The sequence below is a fragment of the Eptatretus burgeri genome, chromosome 17 (genome assembly GCF_056783735.1).
Source record: "Eptatretus burgeri isolate ZD-2024b chromosome 17, Ebu_testis_v1, whole genome shotgun sequence".
In the NCBI taxonomy this organism is placed as follows: domain Eukaryota; kingdom Metazoa; phylum Chordata; class Myxini; order Myxiniformes; family Myxinidae; genus Eptatretus; species Eptatretus burgeri.
Window position 1 is genome coordinate 12895167 of NC_140977.1, and position 19410 is coordinate 12914576.

The following is a 19410-nucleotide window of genomic DNA, read 5'->3' on the forward strand; positions in this document are numbered from 1 at the left end:
AGATAGTCCGGGGGCCAGGAGGACCCACCATGCACCCCCCTCAGCATTCATTGGGACCGCCATTTTCTTGCTTATTATGTAGCTGGTGAAATTTTAAAACATGTACCCAAAGAAGAAAATGTCACAATCAACGGTTTTTTGGGGGAAAAACAATACCACCTGAAAGCAGTAGAAATTGCATTCGATAGGGGGGTGGGAAATTGGAGAATGAAAACGTGTCACTTTTTCCCTCCAGGGTGTTATCTTTGTCAATATTTTAAATGAACAAGTTGGTTTACTCATAATTTCAGCCTCTGGAAGAGATTTATCAGCTAAAGATACATTTTTTAACTGATAATAAGCCACAATTAAACCTATTATTGAAATCACCCACATACTGCATTCTATAAGAGAAAAATGTTAGTTTTTATTTTTAAATAGTGAGAGTTCCCTGTGATTTAATGATGCATTATGCACCCTACACCTGGTGCTGGTATCTCTGGTATTACAAGGAACAATGTAGCTTACCAGAGATGGGTTCTCACCACACATGAGCGGTCCCAATACTTGGCTGCAACATTTGCAATGGCAGACATGCACACATATTCATCAGATGAACATAGAGATGTATCGAAAGCCGAGATGACAAGAAGTCATCATTATGTTAACAAAACAACAGAGGCCTTTTCCAACTTCCTCGACCCATTTGATTCTTCAATTGACAGAAGCAGACTCTATAACATATCCTCAGGTGCTGCAGGATTAGCTGACATTGAATCTGATCTCCCTACAACTGAGAAGCAAGGGGGCCAGAGGAAGGTCCAATTTTGTGGAGCTAAGACTAAAGAAGAAAAAAGTTAACTTCTTTGAGCCAATTAAGAAAATCAATTTGAAGACGATGGCCAGTGCAAAAAAAAAAAAGGTTAAACTTACGTCTTCTCAGAGCAAATTAGTTGAATACAAGCACATGGGTAACATTGTTACCAAGCTTCTCATGAAATCACAAGACATCACAGTCAACATGGCAGAGGGAATGAAATTCTGTCTCACACCCGTGCCATACTGCATAGGTACCGCTGACGGTTACCTCGCAAAGACAAACAAGGCAGTAGGATTTCCATTTGTCACAAAGGGAGTAATGGATGAAAAAAACTTCCAAATGCTGGTGTACTCACAATAGAAGATGGAAATGCCACTGTTCTACTACTTGAAAGAAATACCTGATACATTCAAACAGATTTGTGCAAAGTTGTACAATCAGACAAAGAAGTATAATGATGTCATAGTCAGTACTGAAATGTGCAGTACAAATTCTGTGAAGGCTCTTGAACGAAAGCGGAGAGGTATTACAGAGAAACTCTTAGTGAAAGGAGCGAGCACTACGAAACCCCGTGATTGGAAGGCTTTCTTGTGCAACGAAGAAAACAAGGAACAGCTAATTGGGCTAATGCACACCTGTTGGTCAGGATTAGTACAAGATGATCGGAGAGTACTTTTGATTAAGAATGGAGAAGCCTTCGATATTGCCAAGGAAGAACACATTCCTGATTTGAGGTCAAACCAAGAAGAAACAGACAGTATGGTTGTTCTCTACTGTATCTATGCTGCAGAACAAGGATACCAGTATGCAAGGGTCAGGAGTCCGGACAGTGACATATTCTGGATCTTGCTGTATCATGCCAGGAAAATAGACATTACTATCCTCTTTGATACAGGTCATGGCAACAAGAAGTGCCTTATTAAATTACAAATCTCTCAAAACACGAGACAGAGCAAATGTGTGAGGATATGCTGGCGCTACATGCATTCACCGGTGTGATTCAGTCAGCTCTTTCAGGGGTATTGGAAAGATTAAACCTCTCAAGGTGTTACTGAAATCTCCTGCACACTGTGATGTCCTGAAGCATTTGGGAGATGACTGGAATGTTGATGATGATCTTCTGATCGGATGTGAAAAGTTCACCCGTGCACTGCATGGGAAATCCAAATCGGAGAGCGCAGATGAAGTGCGGCACTTGATGTTCAAGTCAAAGTGTGATGGGGATATTTCAGTTGACAGTCTAACATCCAGTTCCATTGACCTGGCTAGATTGCCTCCGAGTAGGGCATGCTTGAGTAAACATGTTGCTCGAGCAAATTTATCAGATAAGAATATGGAAAATGACAAATGTTGCCACATGTGAGATCCCCAAACCCTGGGAAGGACGTGGATAGAAAGAGGATGGAGAACCACTCTGGTGTGCAGATGAAATTATCTTACCACAAAAACTAATTGATGCGCTGGAGAGAGATGCAACAGAACTGGAGGAATCTGATGATGAAAGAGGAGAACAGGAATTTGCTGCAGATAGTGATACAGACAGCTCCTCTGATGAGGACTAAAACAGTAAAAGTGTAATTTGTGATAATGGAGTGCTGGGACATTATATTTCACCGTGGGAATGCAGGGAAAGGACATTATTAGCAGATTGGATTGTGGAAATAAGTGTTATCTTAGGCGTTAGAGATTCCCCATGATATTTGTCCCTTGTGAGACTAACATCATAAACAAGTGCTTATAAATCTCTTCTCGAGGCTGAAATTAGTAAATCAACTTGTTCATTTAAAATATTGACAAAGAAGACACCCTGGAGGGGAAAAAGTGAAGCGTTTTCATTTTCCAATTTCCCACCCCCTGATCGAATGCAATTTCTACTGATTTAGAGCCGGTATTGTTTTTCCCGTGACACTTTATTCTTTGGGAACATGTTTAAAAAATTTCACCAGCTACATAATAGTAGTCTTACATAAGTAATGAAATAGTAGTCCCAATGAATGCTGGGGGGGGGGTTGCATGGTGGGCCCTCCTGGCCCCCGGACTAAGAAGCCATTCGTGGAAAAGACGGATCTAACAGCTTGTATGAAGATTATGAAAAAGCATCTTAATGACACTGCAGGCAGGTAGAAAAGGTTTTGTGGTCCGACAAGACAAAAATTGAACTTTTTGGTTTAAATTCAAAGCGGTATGTCTGGCGCAAGCCTAACACTGCGCATCACCCAGTCAACACCATCCCTACTGTCAAGCATGGTGGTGTCAGCATCATGTTATGGAGCTGCTTTACATACGCAGGGACTGGCAAGGTTGTTGGGATAGAAGGGACGAAGGACGGTGCAAAGTACAGGAGAATCCTTGATAAAAAAACCTGCTCGAGTCAGCCATGAATCTGAAACTGGATAGGAGATTCACATTCCAGCAGGACAATGATCTGAAGCACAAAGCTAAAGCCACACTGGAGTGGCTGAACAGGAAGAAAATAAATGTTTTTAAGCGGCCCTGTCAAAGTCCTGACTTGAACCCAATTGAACATTGATGGCAAGACTTGAAGATTGCAGTCCATCGACGATCCCCATCAAACTTTGTGGAACTAGAGCTATTTTCACATGAAGAATGGGAAAACATTTCACCATCTCACTGTGTAAAGCTGGTAGAGGCCAACCCCAAAATACTCACAGCAGTCATTGCTGCAAAAGGAGCTTCCACCAAGTACTCACCGAAGGGGCTGAATACTTTTACAACCAGTGAATTTTGATATGTACATGTTTTTTACAGATATTCCTGACATGTAACCTCCTTCAACTACTCTAACATTTAGTTTGATATCTTCAGGTATAACGGAAAAAGCTCATGTAGAAAGATTGTTTCTACATAATTCGTAATTCATCTAAATGTGGCATCAGTAGTAGGGGGAGAATACTTTTGCAGGCCATGGTATATATATATATATATTATGGTGTTGCGGTTGCTCTTGTGTTTCGATGTGATCATGATAATCGACGAAACATCGACAGGAAATAAAGAGGAGTCAAAACATTACAGGTCGAAGCAAATTTACTCTCTACACTCGGGATAATCCATCATTTTGTGGTTGGGGAAACAGGAAGTCTCACCTCAGAAAGTCGGAACCGCATGTGGTTGCACATCAAGTCAAAGCGCTGGCCAGTATCATGACCTTTGACCCAGGTTGCCCGGAATAACGAAGGGTATCCAAATTGATAATGGACTGGCAATGCAAAGCTGAGGTTCCAGTGGTCGCCGTAGCGGTAAAGTACATTCAGAACCGTACTCCCTGCTGTCTTGTGCGTCTTCAGAAACATTATGTGATGGCGTGCTTTGCATTTCTCTGGCCAGACCTTGGTTATCTTCTGCCCCGCTGGGATTTTTGACTGCAATACGAGGTGATTCATTCCATGTCCTCTGAGAGAAGTGGTGTTGATGGTGCTGCCTTTCCCTGGAAGTTACAGCGACATCATATATCCCTTGTCTCACTTTGCTTGATAATTAACTTAATCAAAAACCCCATAATGGATTTATTATGTGGTTAATTAATTACCCCTATGTACCAATGGTCCACACATAGAACGATCCAAAAAGTTGTTTTCGTCTTGTGTTGCGTTTCTCGTCCCCACAATCCACGTGATACTGTGGAACATATTTATCCAAACCACCACCATACCTTGACTCTCGTTTCCCAGGATGACAGACACCGAGTCAGCAGCCATGTGTTGTGGACCACCCACCAGCTCACTAGAAATACATTTAGTTTCATGGAAGACAACGGGAGAGAGAAAGAGAAAAGTGACATCTGAAGAATTCCTTTTGCTTAACGAGCATGTGATAAAATGACCAAAAATACCATCAGTTGGGAAAGAAAGATGGAACAAGAGAGACAGAGACAGAGACACAGAGACACAGAGAGAGAGAGAGAGAGAGAGAGAGAGAGAGAGAGAGAGAGAGAGAGAGAGAGAGAGAGAGAGAGAGAGAGAGAGAGAGATAGAAGATTTACCATGAATACAAAAAAAGAGTTTAATGAGAGATACATCACCAATTACAGGAACGAGGTAAATAATTCGTTCAACTTAATCACTGGCAATCCGGATAATAATCTGGGTACCGTCCATCATCGTGGTTTTGACTCTTCAATCTCCCTGCCAAGGGTGTTCTGGGCTCAGTCCTCTTCTGAATCATCATCAATGATACCGTACTCATCAATTTGGTCCACAACCTTCGTTGTGCCCAAATGTCATCCATTGAAAGAAAGAGAGAAAGAGAAATGGAGGGCTTCATCCAATCGGCAGTTAGCGTACCTATCCCTTTGCCGCTGGTCCACTGGGGGGCATCCTCTCCATGCGTACGAAAGAAGAGGTTTGCTTTCAAACAATTTACCTGCCCTCTTTTCCTGGACAGTAAGTCCAACAGAAGGTCATCTCAGATCCCTCCACAAAGTCTCCCTCCTCTAAAACCTAGTGGTGCCGTATTCAGCCCGTCTGAGCGTCTGTTCCCCATCCATCGCTTCCCTCTCTTCAAATAGCACCACAACCCACTCTGCTCGTGAGAAGGCCAAATGCCTCAATTCTATGTTCGCTCCCAAATGTTGTATCCCCAACCACTCGCTCTCTGTACACAGACTACCAAGTCTCACTGAAATTATTTTGGACTCTGTGTCTTTTAAACCTGACAAAGTTTCTGGCAACCCTAGACTAATTCTGCAAATGGACTGGATAGCTATCAATCTGCTGTGCTGCTGTTGTATATCCTCTTTCTGCTCTGGTCACCCTATCATTATGCTTGGTGTTGGTTTAACGGGTAAGGTGGCTGGCATGAGATCTTAGTGACTTCAGTCTGAGCCCCTGTCATGCGATTAAAATAACACCAGGTGGTTGACTCAGCCTGTTATCCTTCTGAGGTCAGCAAATGAGTACCGGCTTACTGGTAACAGGGGCACTGCATCAATGGCACAGCCACGCTTCCAAGAATGATGCAACCTGCAGCCACAGGCTCCATACGAAACAACAATAACCACCCTATCATTTGCCCGACGTCATCTTCCATCTGCTTGGAAATCAGCGAACATCGCTTCATCATATAACAAGAAAAAGAGCAATCAGAGATTGCAGACGATCTCCAGAACTTCTTTTGAGTGGTGTATTTTTGTAGGTTTTAGGGTAAATCCAATATGGCTGCCAACCATGTGACCTATGATATTGTTACGAATTTCGGCCCGTCCGGCATGCGATCATGCCAACCATGGGAAAAGCGACCCCCGCACGACAACCACGAGTTCCACACAGACTCGCGTCTTTTATAGACCGGGGGAGGAGCCTGTATGGAGATTTTAGGATCAAAACGCGATTGGAGGCGGGGCCACGCCACCCTCTGTTCAGCCATTGGTGTGGCAAAAAGGGGCGTGAGCCTCTTTTGATCCGAATTCCTTCCTGAGAGGAATTCATCACATACATCGTGCTTGGAGGCGGGGCCACACCGCCCGACGCTCGCCAATTGGACGGAGGAAAAGGGGCGTGAACCTCCCCTGATCCGAATTTCTCTCCCGTAAGGAATCCACATTCATCGTGCTTGGAGGCGGGGCCACACCGCCCGACGCTCGCCCATTGGACGGAGGAAAAGGGGCGTGAACCTCCCCTGATCCGAATTTCTCTCCCGTAAAGAATCCATTGCACTCGCGGCTTGCTGCGTTCGGCGGCAATCACCGAACGGCTTCGGACAATACGACGTTCGGTGTTGACTGGTGGTGGGGTCGATGGTTGTGGAAGGAGAAAGGCGAAGGTGGTGGGGGGTTTGCTGTGGTGGTTTGGTGGTTGGCGGGCGTCGTTTGGGAATGGCGGTGAAGCGATGTTTGCGGGATGGAGTTGTGGAGGTAAAGAGGCGAAGGTGGTGGTGTTTGAGTTGTTGGCGGCTTAATGGTCCAAAATAACGATAGACAAAGAAAAATGGCTAACTCAAAGCGTCGCAGCCCGGATGAATCACCCATATTCCCTCTAAACAACAGGTGTGGGCTAACTACACATGAACATTGATATATCTCACCTGAGGACCCTTTATGGTGTATTGCAAATTTCCACAGCCGTAACAATATCATGTGTGTGAACCTTTTGTTCCTCATGGACAGGGGGTCATACGTGTAAACTTTCGCCTCGATTTGTTCAGCCACTTCAGAAAAGAATATTTTTGAAGGTTTAAAAAAAATCAAAAAAAATCACGTGACCGATGATGGCATGAATTTTTTTCTTTCTATGGACCATTTTATCCCTCGATGACCCTCAAAAGTTTTCATACTGATCGGATGTGGTGTTCTACATATTCAATTATGATGTCATAATGAGGGCACCCATGATGTCATAAAAAAAAATCACACTCATTCCCCATGAAGAGTACTTGCCACGGGCCAAGTTTCTATTTTTTCCTTGGTGCAGTTTCAGAGATACAAAGGTCCAAAGATTTTTCCATTTTTCCAATATGGCTGCCACACCACGTGACCGATGACATCACAATTATTAAAGCATTCCACACGAGTATTCGCACCAATGGTGAAAATCAAGTCTCGATCTGATAAGCGGTTGCAAATAAAAACACGAAAGTTCTGTGCGGACAAACAAACAGACAGATGGACCCAAATACAATACCCGCTCCTCTGGCGAGGGTAAAAAGGTGCAAAAATGGATCCCATTAACTGCAGACCTATCACCGTATTTCCAATCATCAACAATGTCAGGAATCCATCATCGCAGTTGACATAAAATCCTTCCTTTTCTCCAACAACCTCTTCTTAGATCATCAATTTGGATTCAGACCATGTCACTCCACATTGGACATAGTGCTTCCACTCTCCCAACAATGGATGGAGGCCCTTAATGTCAGTCATGAGATCAGGGCCGTCTCTCTCAACATATCTCGAGTATTCGTAACAGTCTGGCATCCCGCCCTACCCTCCAAACTTTCTGCCGATGGCATCCAAGGCAAACTCCTATCTTGAGTTTCTGACTTCTTGTACTCCCGTAGCCAACGTGTGGCTCTCAACGGAATCCTTTCATCTCCTCTTCCTGTCAAGGTGGTGTGTACCAAGGCAATGTTCTGGGCCCAGTTCTATTCCTGATCTTCATCAATGATCTCTCTGACTCTCTTTGTTAATGACTCCACCGTCTGCTGTATCATTTTTCCTCCTTCAGATAGGCAGGCAGCAGCCTCTTCCCTCTCTCCAGACCTTGATAGCATCACAAGCTGGTCACACACTTGGAATGTCTTTTAATCCTGATAACTATATCTCTATATTGTTGGCGGAGGACCTTGAGCGTCCTGCGGAAATATGGTGGGGACACATCGCAGACAGAGCAGGAGGGGGCGAGCCCAGAGAGGAGACGGTAGAAGACAGAAAGACCACCGACCTGCCTGCGGTGAAAGAGTGAGAGGCCCAAAGACTCAACCTCATCGCGGGAGATACCAATGATCCTAAATGCCTTGGTTTCCACAGCGTGAAGCCAAAAAAGGTGAGAGGCAGGAGCCCCGGCCCAGAGGGGAGAGCAGTACTCTATCAGGCTGCGGACGAAAGCTTTGTAGATGGTCAGGAGCTCAGGTGGGCCGAGGAAGGATTTTGCACGACGGAGGATGCTCAGTCGACAACTAGCTTTGGAGGCGAGGTTTGAAATGTGGCTTTCCCAGGAAAGATCATGGCAGATAGTGAGACCCAGAAGCTTGAAAGAAAGGAATTCTTCCAGACAATTTTTGAGAAAGTAGATGAGGGGGGAGGGGGAGAGGGAGAGGGGTTGCCAGACGGTCCTTTCGGGGAGAGACATAGTGAGAGTGTGAGATTTTTCAGGATTGAAAGACATGTTCCACGTGTTGGACCAGTTTGTGATTTTATCCAGATCTGAAGAGAGCGAAGAAGCTGTGGTTTGCCGTCTGAGGGATGACAGATGTTAAGACAGAGGGTGGAGTCATCAGAAAAGAGATAAAGACTATTTTCCAGAGATCGGAGAGATCATTGATGAAAAACATGAAAAAGAACAGGACCCAGAACGCTACCTTGAGGAACTCAAGCCTGGACAAGAAGAGGGGTTGAAAGAACTCCATTTAGGGTTTTTAGATCTTTAGTAGTTTTAAACTCGTTTCTAGTAAAAAAAATAAAAATCGACCGAAATTACGCATGATTACCATGATTCTCATCTCAAAATGTAATTTTAATTTTTTTGAAATAAAATTTTTTTCCGGAATGATTTGGCATGATTCGGCGCTACATGCTTCGTTGGGTTAGTGGTTGCCAGGTGAGTTTTGACACAATCAGTAGTAGTACCTGTAGTAGGACGAGTTTGTTTGGATGAGAGAGTTTGTTTGGATGAGTGAGTTTGATGGGTGAAGTTGATGTGTGAGATTGGTTGGATGAGCGAGTTTGACTGGCATGAGATTGGTCAAATCCTGGTCCACAACCACCCCCATCCCCCACTACCACCTACTAAAGGCACAATGATCATACCCCCCGCCCCCATACACACACACACACACCATCACCACCACCACCACCATCCCTCACAATCACCACCTCCCCTGGTCGTTCATTCAACCAATCTCACATGTCAAACTCACTCATCCAACCAATCTGAACAATCCAACCAACCTCACCCATCAAACTCACACATCTGCCTTAAAATTAACTTATTATTTCATATCGCTAAAAAAAAAAACTTTTGAATAAAATGTGGCTATTTCCTTTCTCCTGTGGCTAATCATTCTAAACCTGGATTAGCCACAGTGGCTAATTCCTTTTGAAAGCCAGAGCACACCCAGCCAGCCAACTACAATGATGACAATAGAAGTCACCACATATGAGAACGAGAGAGTTCGGATGAGAGGATATAAGTTGGTCCATGTTTTCGGATAGTGAGGTGTAAATGGAGTCATCACTGTTTGGTGGACGGTGCAGCACATATATAAACATGAGGTGGGAGTGGAGGAGAAGCCGTAGCCAGAGGTATTCCTGGTGGATTGCCATTGAGAAGGCAGTTGCCACTTCGCGGATGAATGCACGCATTGTAATTTCATTTTCCAGACGAGACTTGTTCCCCAAGTTTTTAAACAAGGTTTGACTGTCGATCCCGATTTATTTATAAAGATTTCACCGCTTGGTAGCACAGCCATCAAAATCATAATATCCAACTGCCCCCGATTTCTCTCCAAGGATATAGTAATGAAAACTGTTCCGTTGGGGTATTGTGGTGTCATGTATTTCGATGATCCCTTCTGGATCGCAAAATATCGATTTAAAACAAGTGGCTTCCTTTCGATCCCAAGTGTTCATGTACTACAAATAGATGAGGTGTGCGTGTGTGTGTGTGGCATGGATTTTTGTGGAGTTCTACTGGAGCGTTCTGATGTGGAATGTGATACAACAAAATGACCGTCATGATCTCCTGAGTTGATTCGGCGAATTCACGACAAAAAGTCTATTAGAATTCCCATGTTTCAAATGCACGCCATGTTAAGGTGTACAGAGCAGATAATGAAAACATCTAATTTAAAAAGAAATAACAAAAAGAATTACAACATTGTAACAAAGCATATATTAATCCATTCTCATAATATTAACAATAATTAGAATAGTAGTATAATTTTGCAATAATAACAAGGAATGTATAATCCCCGCGCTGGCCCAAGCACATCTGGGCTTGCAAGGAAAGCTAATGTTCAAGCAGTGCAGTCGACGGGTACGTCACAAGGCCTTGAAGACCAATGAAAATTTGGTTCACGCTTGGTTTTTAAATGGAAATACGAGGTGTGTTCAAAAAGTATCCAAACTTAATTTTTCGTGCGTAAACAAATGAAGCTAGGGAGGCGTGGTTTGGTGCACGTATGTAGGCGATCCTAATCCGTATGCGTGAATATTTTCTTGCCTGGAGAAGCTGTCAGTCGTCGACAGACCGCCGATGAGTGAGGAAGTGTAAGTGAGCGCCGTCGGATTTTCGTTTTTGACAAAATGACGGAAAAACTTGAACAACGCTACTGCATCAAATTTTGTGTAAAGCTTGGCGATTCCCAAGTGGAAATTATCCGCAAGATTCAACAGGCCTTCTGGAACGAAGCAATGGGCACCACACAGATAAAAGAGTGGTACAACCGCTTCAAAGATGGTCGCACAACAGTGGAAAGTGAAGCACGTTCTGGTAGGCCCTCAACATCCCGAAATGAGATCGTCATTGACCAATTGAAGATCCTGCTGCTGCAGGATTGTCGATTCATGATCAGAGAACTTGCAGACGAGGCGGGCGTCAGCATTGGATCCGTTCATTCCATTGTGACTGAGGATTTGGGCTTAAGGAGAATCTCAGCGAAGTTCGTGCCAAAGCTGCGAACGATCGAGCAGAAGCAACTCCGTTTGGAGATCACACAGGACATGCTCGAGATTGTGAACAGCGATCCCAACTTCTTCAACACAGTGATCACTGGCGATGAGACTACAGTGATCCGTCATTTTGTCAAAAACAAAAATCCGACGGCGCTCACTTACACTTCCTCACTCATCGGCGGTCTGTCGGCGACTGACAGCTTCTGTAGGTGGGAAAATATTCACGCATACGAATTAGGATCGCCTACATACGTGCACCAAAACCACGCCTCCCTAGATTCATTTGTTTACGCACTAAAAATTAAGGTTGGATACTTTTTGAACTCACCTCGTATGAAAAATAAAAGCATCACCAATCAAGGTCACCAATTATGAACTGCAGATGAAAAAGCAATACAAGTCTCAGCAAACTTTAAACCAAATATCCACACCTTGTGAGGTCATGGTAGAGTGCTATGAAGGTAAGAATGGTGGCACCAAAGGCCACAATGATCAGGCAGTGATGACGACGACAAATCCGCATGGCAGTACAAAGTTGGCCAGCACACTTCAACAACACACAGCTGTAAACAAATAAACAAGAGTAAAAATAAACTTCAGGTTTCAAACTTGGAAATTAATCCACATTAATAATTTTTTTACACAATAATTAACAATACTGGTTATCATTTTGGGGAAATAATCCCAAAAGCCCCCATTGATGAGCCCCAATTATGGCTCCATGCACCTTAGTACCCCCTAATCACCGTAGTTCTATAGGGAACTAGAACAGTACTCAGTAGAGTGTATACTTCTGTCAGGCTGAAATTTGTTTTGTATCCCACTGATTGTCCGGGTCTGGATTTGAACCTGAATCAAAATCGAATCCGCTTGTTCTCGACACCGAAACAACTCATCCACCAAATTTTGTCATAACTCGTCCACAGGTTTTTAATATATCATGCCATACCGTGTATCGTTTATGGCCCTCTTGAGGAATCACTTTAAAAACTCATCGTATCCAGATCGGATCACCATCGAAATCGCGTCAATTTGTCCTTGGCACACACCCAACCTGTCCACCAAGTTTTGTCCGAATCCGTCCACACCTTTTTGGTGGTATTCTGCTTACAGATAGACAAACAGACAGACAGGGGTGATAATGTAACCTCCGTCCCCCTTCGGTGACGGAGGTAAAAACTGCAAGCTTAACCGCAAATTAGCCAGTCACAAAACATGACCAAATCCACTCCTCCCATGAATCGTCTTCCACCGTCCATGCTTTCAAGTCAGATGTTCACCACCATCCCCATTCATGATGTGGAAGAAAAAATAATTATATTCATGTATTCTTAGTTGTATTCTCTTGTTGTTTGTAGTTGAACACAAGCAAAATAGAATTGTATCTTACTAAATCTTATGTGCTTTAACTCACTGAAATACATGTAACCAACACTGGTATCTCCAAAGTTTAAATGAAATTGCTCAGGTGCTGAAGAGAACACCTTGCTGGCGCCTCATTGTCGAGCAGAAAGTATTCCACCCTGTCTATGTGTTTTGTCCGAACCCTGTTATCACCCTCTCCTCAAGGCTGAACTGTTGTTCACAATACTTCATGCTTGTCAGCCCTCCCCTTCATTTGTCCTTGCCAGATGTCTCTCCCTCCCCTGTCTTTTATTGTCCAAAATAGTATAAAGGGGATTGCTTTGTGCATTTTGAGCAGAAAGAGGATCGTGTTTGATATTGCTTGTCCCGTCTCTCCTTCTTTCCCATGGGCGTGTTTGATATTCTTTGTTGTTGTTTCTTGCTGTTAATAAATGGTCTCAGACTCTGAAGAGAAGAACTGAATTTCTTCCACAATACCCATGATATTTTCTACCCTCATCAATCCTCCCCAAATCCACCTCTTCCGACGTTTCCCCCTGCCCCCCCCTCTTCAATGATTTCATTCCTGCTGCGTGAAACATCCTGCAACCCATGGATGCAGAGAATAGGATTTTGTAACGCCGGCCACATGTTCCATGCAATCATTTTGCAACTTTGTTAAAATATTCTCCACGGGAAGGAGCTCCTATGTTGAAAGGTTCGTGTCAAACGCTCAAGTGGTTGCGGCGTAAACGAATGAAGGTGAACAAGTGAGGGCATAAGGAAAACAAAAAAGAAGGTCTTGGCCGACGTTCCCCAACATGGTAAAGGATGGTTTTGGACTCCTGTTACAAGTTTAATTTGTTCCATTTCTGCTTCTTCTCCAGTTTTGCCAATTTGTTCACCTTTTGTCCTCCCCTTGCTCTCATTCGTCCCCACGTCCATTATTCCTCCATGTCTGCATCCATTTTGTCTCTCTATCCTGCTATTGGTGTTTCCTTCCCCCTCTCCCACCCCCGGCCTATTTCTGTCATCCTTTTCATTTTATGTCCTTCTTTGTTCTTTGTTCCCACTCCTTCACGAGCGTCGACTCTGCATACAAAAGAAAACTCTGGAACAAACGCAGCATCAAATGTACAACTTTCCTACCTTCTTATATGGTCGGCCTTGGGGAAGGTTTGGTCAAAGTCTTTCACAAACGAGCTGGCCAGGCCCAACGTTCACCTGGAGCCGATTTGGGTAGAAATTCGAATTTGGCTTCGGTACCGTTGATAACTCACCAGCTTGCAAAAGACACGTGCTATATTTGATGGCTACCAACTAATGGTAGCAGATGGGACACCCAGCTTAAAACGTCCATCCGAGGTGTGGCACACCTTGTGATTCTATGCCCTGCCTCTGAAGCACAAATCAGACCATTCAGATCTGGGTCGAGAATCTAACCGAGACAAGACAGCCCAAAGGTAAGTGCACTCCCTTTGCACCGTCGTGTTGGACACATTGGGTCGCACGTGCACACAATGGTCAACGAGTCGAAAAAGAGCTGCTTTCCCAACCAAACTGTAGTTCCACAGCAAGAGCAATGACGTACGTCAGATATGTCATTGGACTCTTCAGATTTATAATATGGGTGAGACCGTCTCCCTTTTGATGAGGGTACGGTGCTTCCAACTTCAACTTTGTGCGGCTTATTCTACACCATCACCGATGACCTGCATGTCGCAGTTGAATCCAGTTTTCAGCAGTTGAATGGTCACACAACGTTGGAGTTGCCCACTTGTTTGCCACATGTGTGTTTTTCCTATCAAACTAGTCGTGTCAGGTGGGCAATGCCTTGACCTTGCTTGCATTCGGCTCTTGATACTGTTATGGCCCGGGGTTTGAAGTTCGCCACGAGCGGAAGTGCTCGAGTTTCTCCCGAACGTCCAGCCCTGAAGCCACCAGCCGCAGTTGACGCCACAGCCCCGGTGGGTTGCTCGTCAACCATGGTTGCCGATTGGTACCGCCAATCCGTTCTCACTACTTCATGTGTTACCTTTCCATTGGATTGGCAAGATCAAGGGGGGCTCGTGACCTCGATACACACTGGTCAGAGCTGCCAAGTACGCACTGGCTAGCGTGTCGAGCCAATCGATGGGGTACAACTTCCCCTGATAACAATACATGCGGATTGTGCTGGGACATTTGGAGGAAAGGACAACCAACAATCTAGTTATTTACTCACACACAAGCAAGCAATCATTAAAGCGAGTATTAACAGGCAAAAGGAACAGAACAGCAGACTTAACCCTAACACGTATTAATCGACAATCGTATTTAGGCCTAAGTCACATTTGCCACGGCGGCCGTGGGGTCTCCAAAATCTACGGGCATTTGCAATTATACGGCAGCCGCAGTATTTCCACGGTAACACAATGTAGCAGTCACATATGTTTTTATTTTTTGGGGAGCTGCATGGCGTATTTATAAATAGTGGAGACCGAAAACGTGGGGTTGCCGTACGTTTTTTGATTTGATGTCGCACAGTGACCTTAGGGCGTTCCTGTGGCGGCCATAGAATTTTCAAGGCAGACGCAAGGTGCCCGCAAGGCGACCGCAGAGGGACCGCAGGGGGGCCCTAAGGCAAACGTGTGGCCAGACGGACGGTAACGAAAGGGTTAATTTTTTTTTTTTAACCAGTTTTTTTTTTTCGGCTTGTCGAATTGCTATGGTGAACGTAGAAATGAAAAAAGTTATAACTCCGCGTTATAATTCCACGGCGACCTTACGGCCTGTAAAATATAGCCATATGGCGTAGGGCCACCCTGAGGCCACCTCAGAAACTCTGCGGTCGCCACACGTTTCTGTCAATTCAGAGGGCGTACGGCCGCCGTATCCTCGCCGTAGAGCAAATGTGACTTAGGCCTGAGGTCTTATAAATTGTGGAGACCGAAAACGTGAGGTTGCCGTACGGTCTTTGATTTGATGTCGCACGGTGACCTTAAAGGGGCCCTACGACGGCCATAGAATTTTCAAGGCAGATACAAGGTGCCCGCAAGGCGACCGCAGGGGGCCCTAAGGCGAACATGCGGCCAGACGGACGGTAATGAATGGGTTAATTTTTATTTTTTTTACCATTTCTTTTGTTTCGGCTTGTCGAATTGCTATGGCGAACGTAGAAATGAAAAAAGTTATAACTCCGCGTTATAATTCCACAGTGACCTTACGGTCTGTAAAATATAGCCAAACGGCATAGGGCCATCCTGAGGCCACCGCAGAAACTCTGCGGTCGCCGCACGTTTCTGTCAATTCAGAGGGCGTACGGCCGCCATATAGCAAATGTGACTTAGGCCTTAGACAAAAGATACATGGGCATCATTCAATCTGGGAAGAAGAGACAAGAAGAACTGACCGAAAGAAAACGGAGCATGGGATCGACTCCTTCCCTAACCTCACACAACCCAATGGGACTATGCCGTAACAAATATACGTAGAGGGGGAGGTGGGGGGGGAAATATGAGAGAAGATGGGCAGTGGAATGGTGATTCTGTGTGCAGAGCGTTGGTGCTGCTTAAGCAGTCTCCTTGGCTCGTGGGTACAATCCTGGACGGGTCGCCACTCCGACACAGTATACCAGCATGCTGGCACTAATTTTGCCGACCTCGGAAAGATGACAGGCCGAGTGAACCCCACCTGGTATTAATTCAACAGCTGAGCGGGATTTGAACTCAGGACGCAAGGATCCAAAGCCTGGCACCCAAACCATCAAGCCAACACCAGGCATACGAACAGACCAATGGTGGATTGAAAGTGGCACGGGGAAGCAGGGTTTGGCGTGACATCTCACCGGAGATGCACAAACTAACCTCAACCCACGTCCCACCAAACCCTTAGACAATGGACAAAGGTCTACCGACACATAAACTAATGAAATAACTCATCCTCGGCTCTCCTACGTGTCCATGTATGCTCTCCCCCAGGGTACATTTCCAAAACAGTTACAAAATAAATATTGTCACGTGTTTTAGAATTCAGACAGACATTCCAAATAAGTAATTAAATAATCATGGTGAGGTTATGTTCGTGAGACCTCGGCAATATTCCAAGCAAGTGGAGATGAGTCAACTTCAACTGAAAAGCTGTCGGTGATTAATGTGATGCGATAGTTGACGAACGTAGGGAATTGACAGGAAAGCGAGTAGTAGTGCATCAGTTACCAAACATAGACATTATATGTGACCATAACATCTTTCATGTCACCATTGACAGTGGCTTCGCTGGCAACATGATGAGGGCTTCGACTGCCAAAGTTCTAGATCCCAAACTAAAGGAAAGTTCCCAATCAACCCATCAAGCTGATGGCTCTTCTTCCATTAAAGTCATTGGCGAGACCCCCATCATGTCGTCAGTGATAAAGACTCTCTCTTCAAAGGCTTTGCTGTGGATAATTTTGATGTGGAGTTGTTAACTGGTATATGGAGCTCAATGACATCTCAATATGGCCTGCTCAATTATCAGGACACCACTGGAGATGGATCTACCAACGTTCGCAGCTCTAACACAAAGTCCTCCGACGAGAATTGAATGATACAACGTGCCCAATTGCCGCATGCTCCTCCGAAAGCCATCACAGTACGGCCTGGTGATTTCATCAAATTCACCCTACCAGGTAAAATGGTATCGATGGAAACATTTGCAATTCAAGACTCCATCACGTGGTTATCAAAAACATCCTAACTTTGATCTAAACCCAACAATCTCCAGAATTTCAGGGAATATCCCCCAACGTGTCAAACAAGCTGCGAGTCCTCGTCTGAAATGAGCATTTCCGTCAAATCCATCTTACCTTTATGCTTGCTTCATCTGATGAAACTTCTGACTACATTTCTACATAACTCATGCACCACCAGACTCCAAGCTCCCATCTACAGTACATGCCTCTGCTTGAACCCATAACACCCAACTACGACAACATCTTCAACCCACCTTTCCAGGTGTCTCAATCTATCATTCCTGGTCAAGAAACGCAGAGGTGATTTCTGCATGGTCGCAGCGTTCGCATAAATAGGCCATGGCAGCAAGCCTCACCCATCACTCAAGCCTGATGTTGAGAAAATTGGTCAGAAACAACAAATCTTCACTACAAACCTCACTCAGGCTTTGCACAAGATCCCTCTGCCTTACAAGTCCATGACGTCCTGTGGAGTTGACACTCCTTTCCATGGTGTATACCTGGATATGCTTGGATCGGAAACAGGACTCAAAGAGTTAACACTTCGTGTCCTTCATGAACTCTTGCAGGAAGGCGTCATGGTGAAGCTTGCCAATGACAATCTACTCTGGAGGGCACACATGAGTTGCAGAACTCCACAATCAGAGAGTCCTTCATCTCTGCGTATCTGCTGCCAACACCATCTTCCAGGCAGACGTCACCATATTGCCGCTTTTAAAAATCTTGTTCACCTCCAAAAAGCATTGGAGGTCAATTATTGGCATCTACGAGATGTTTACACGAGAACTCCGTCATGTGCTTCATTCCTCTTCCATTTCTATGTTGCGGAAGGATGTAAATCTCAATGTCACATAAAACGGTTGGATGAGTCACGTGGCAGCTTTAAGAAATTCCAAGCTGCACTCTTCTCATCCCACCTAATTGAACTCCCTCGTCCGATGCAGGAACGACCTGCTCTCACCCGAGAGTGCATCAATGTTCACGCAGCATCCGTGAGGGTCTCCACACGCGTTGCACTTGCGGACAGTCCCACGTGTTATGAACTCAAGTATGTCATCGACTGTCATTTCCATGCCCTTGATATGGATGCTTCTGTTAAGTACGACATTCCCAATCGTCACCACTGCGACACACTCCACAATGTTCCCCGCACTCCACTGGAGACCCACCTGATGTTGTCGGTATCTCTTTCATCAACAAACGTGGACAACAACTCATCCTGGTTTTGAGAGTGTGTCAAATCCTTGACAGCTTCCTGCTTGGTCGAAAATTCACATCATGACACCTGACGTAATGCACTGACACACTGATGCAGAGCTTTGCAAACTTGACGGTCCACCTCCGAATCATTCAATCAGACCCTGCACCAAGCATGCGTCATCGCAGCCACACGCTGTTCCACAAAGGACAACAAGTGGATGGGATGCCTTGATGTAGCCATCTCAAAATCAGACCGCCTGTGTCCTTGCATTGCAACACTTGAGGCTTCTTATCTCACACAAACAATTCATACATGGACAGGGCAAGACGTTTCTCTTGATGAGGACAAACTTCTCCATAATCACATGACCACTATCTTTATTGGAAGAAGTCAGTGCAATAATACTCTTCGAAGGTCTCTGCACTTTATCGGAAGAAGGCAAAGAAGCAGAGGAGCTAGGAAGAGTCCAGAACCCAAGCATGAATCCTGTTGCTGAAAAAGACACTGAAATTTGGAAGATGAGCTTCTCCATGAAGAACCGTCGAGGGTCACTCAACGAGCTCTTTCAGTCACTACAGCCAATCATAATTAATGTGCACACTCGGAGGGTTATCTCCCAGGGAGATTTGGACCCAGACGGATCAATTCAACAATAACCAAATACATCGTACAGAGTCAGGTGGTCAAAGTGATATGAAGTACCCACTGTTGAGAGATTGCATCTCTCCCAAGCTGAGAATAGCCATTTGTTAGCAGAATTACTTTTTAACAATCAAAAGTAAAAGAAAGAGCCAAAGGCATTCATTATAGAGCACTCTTAACAGCTGCAGTTCTCGGCTGTGTTAAAAGCCAAAGCATGTAGTCTCTTTCCTTGTGACACGGCTGAGCAACTGGCTTTTATTACCCTTGTAAAAACCTTGAGCCAAGAGAAGCCCGATCGTAAATCAACCTGAGCCAAGGAAGCTTGGTCATAAACTAGTCTCGAGCCGAAGGAAACTCGATCGTAA

At 44.8% G+C, this 19410-nt stretch overlaps 1 protein-coding gene across 5 annotated transcripts in view; it reads right to left on the reverse strand.

Annotated features, from left to right (window-relative positions):
• Positions 1-19410, reverse strand: part of LOC147009341 (galactose-3-O-sulfotransferase 2-like) — a 91290-nt gene that overhangs the window by 21520 nt on the left and 50360 nt on the right. For all 5 annotated transcript variants that reach the window (XM_085862018.1, XM_085862021.1, XM_085862017.1 and 2 more), the window contains 3 exons: positions 11579-11710; positions 4473-4543; positions 3907-4247 (listed from right to left, as the gene is read on the reverse strand). In XM_085862018.1, the coding sequence (XP_085718144.1) occupies positions 3907-4247; positions 4473-4543; positions 11579-11710 (544 nt within the window). The remainder of the gene's footprint in view (positions 1-3906; positions 4248-4472; positions 4544-11578; positions 11711-19410) is intronic.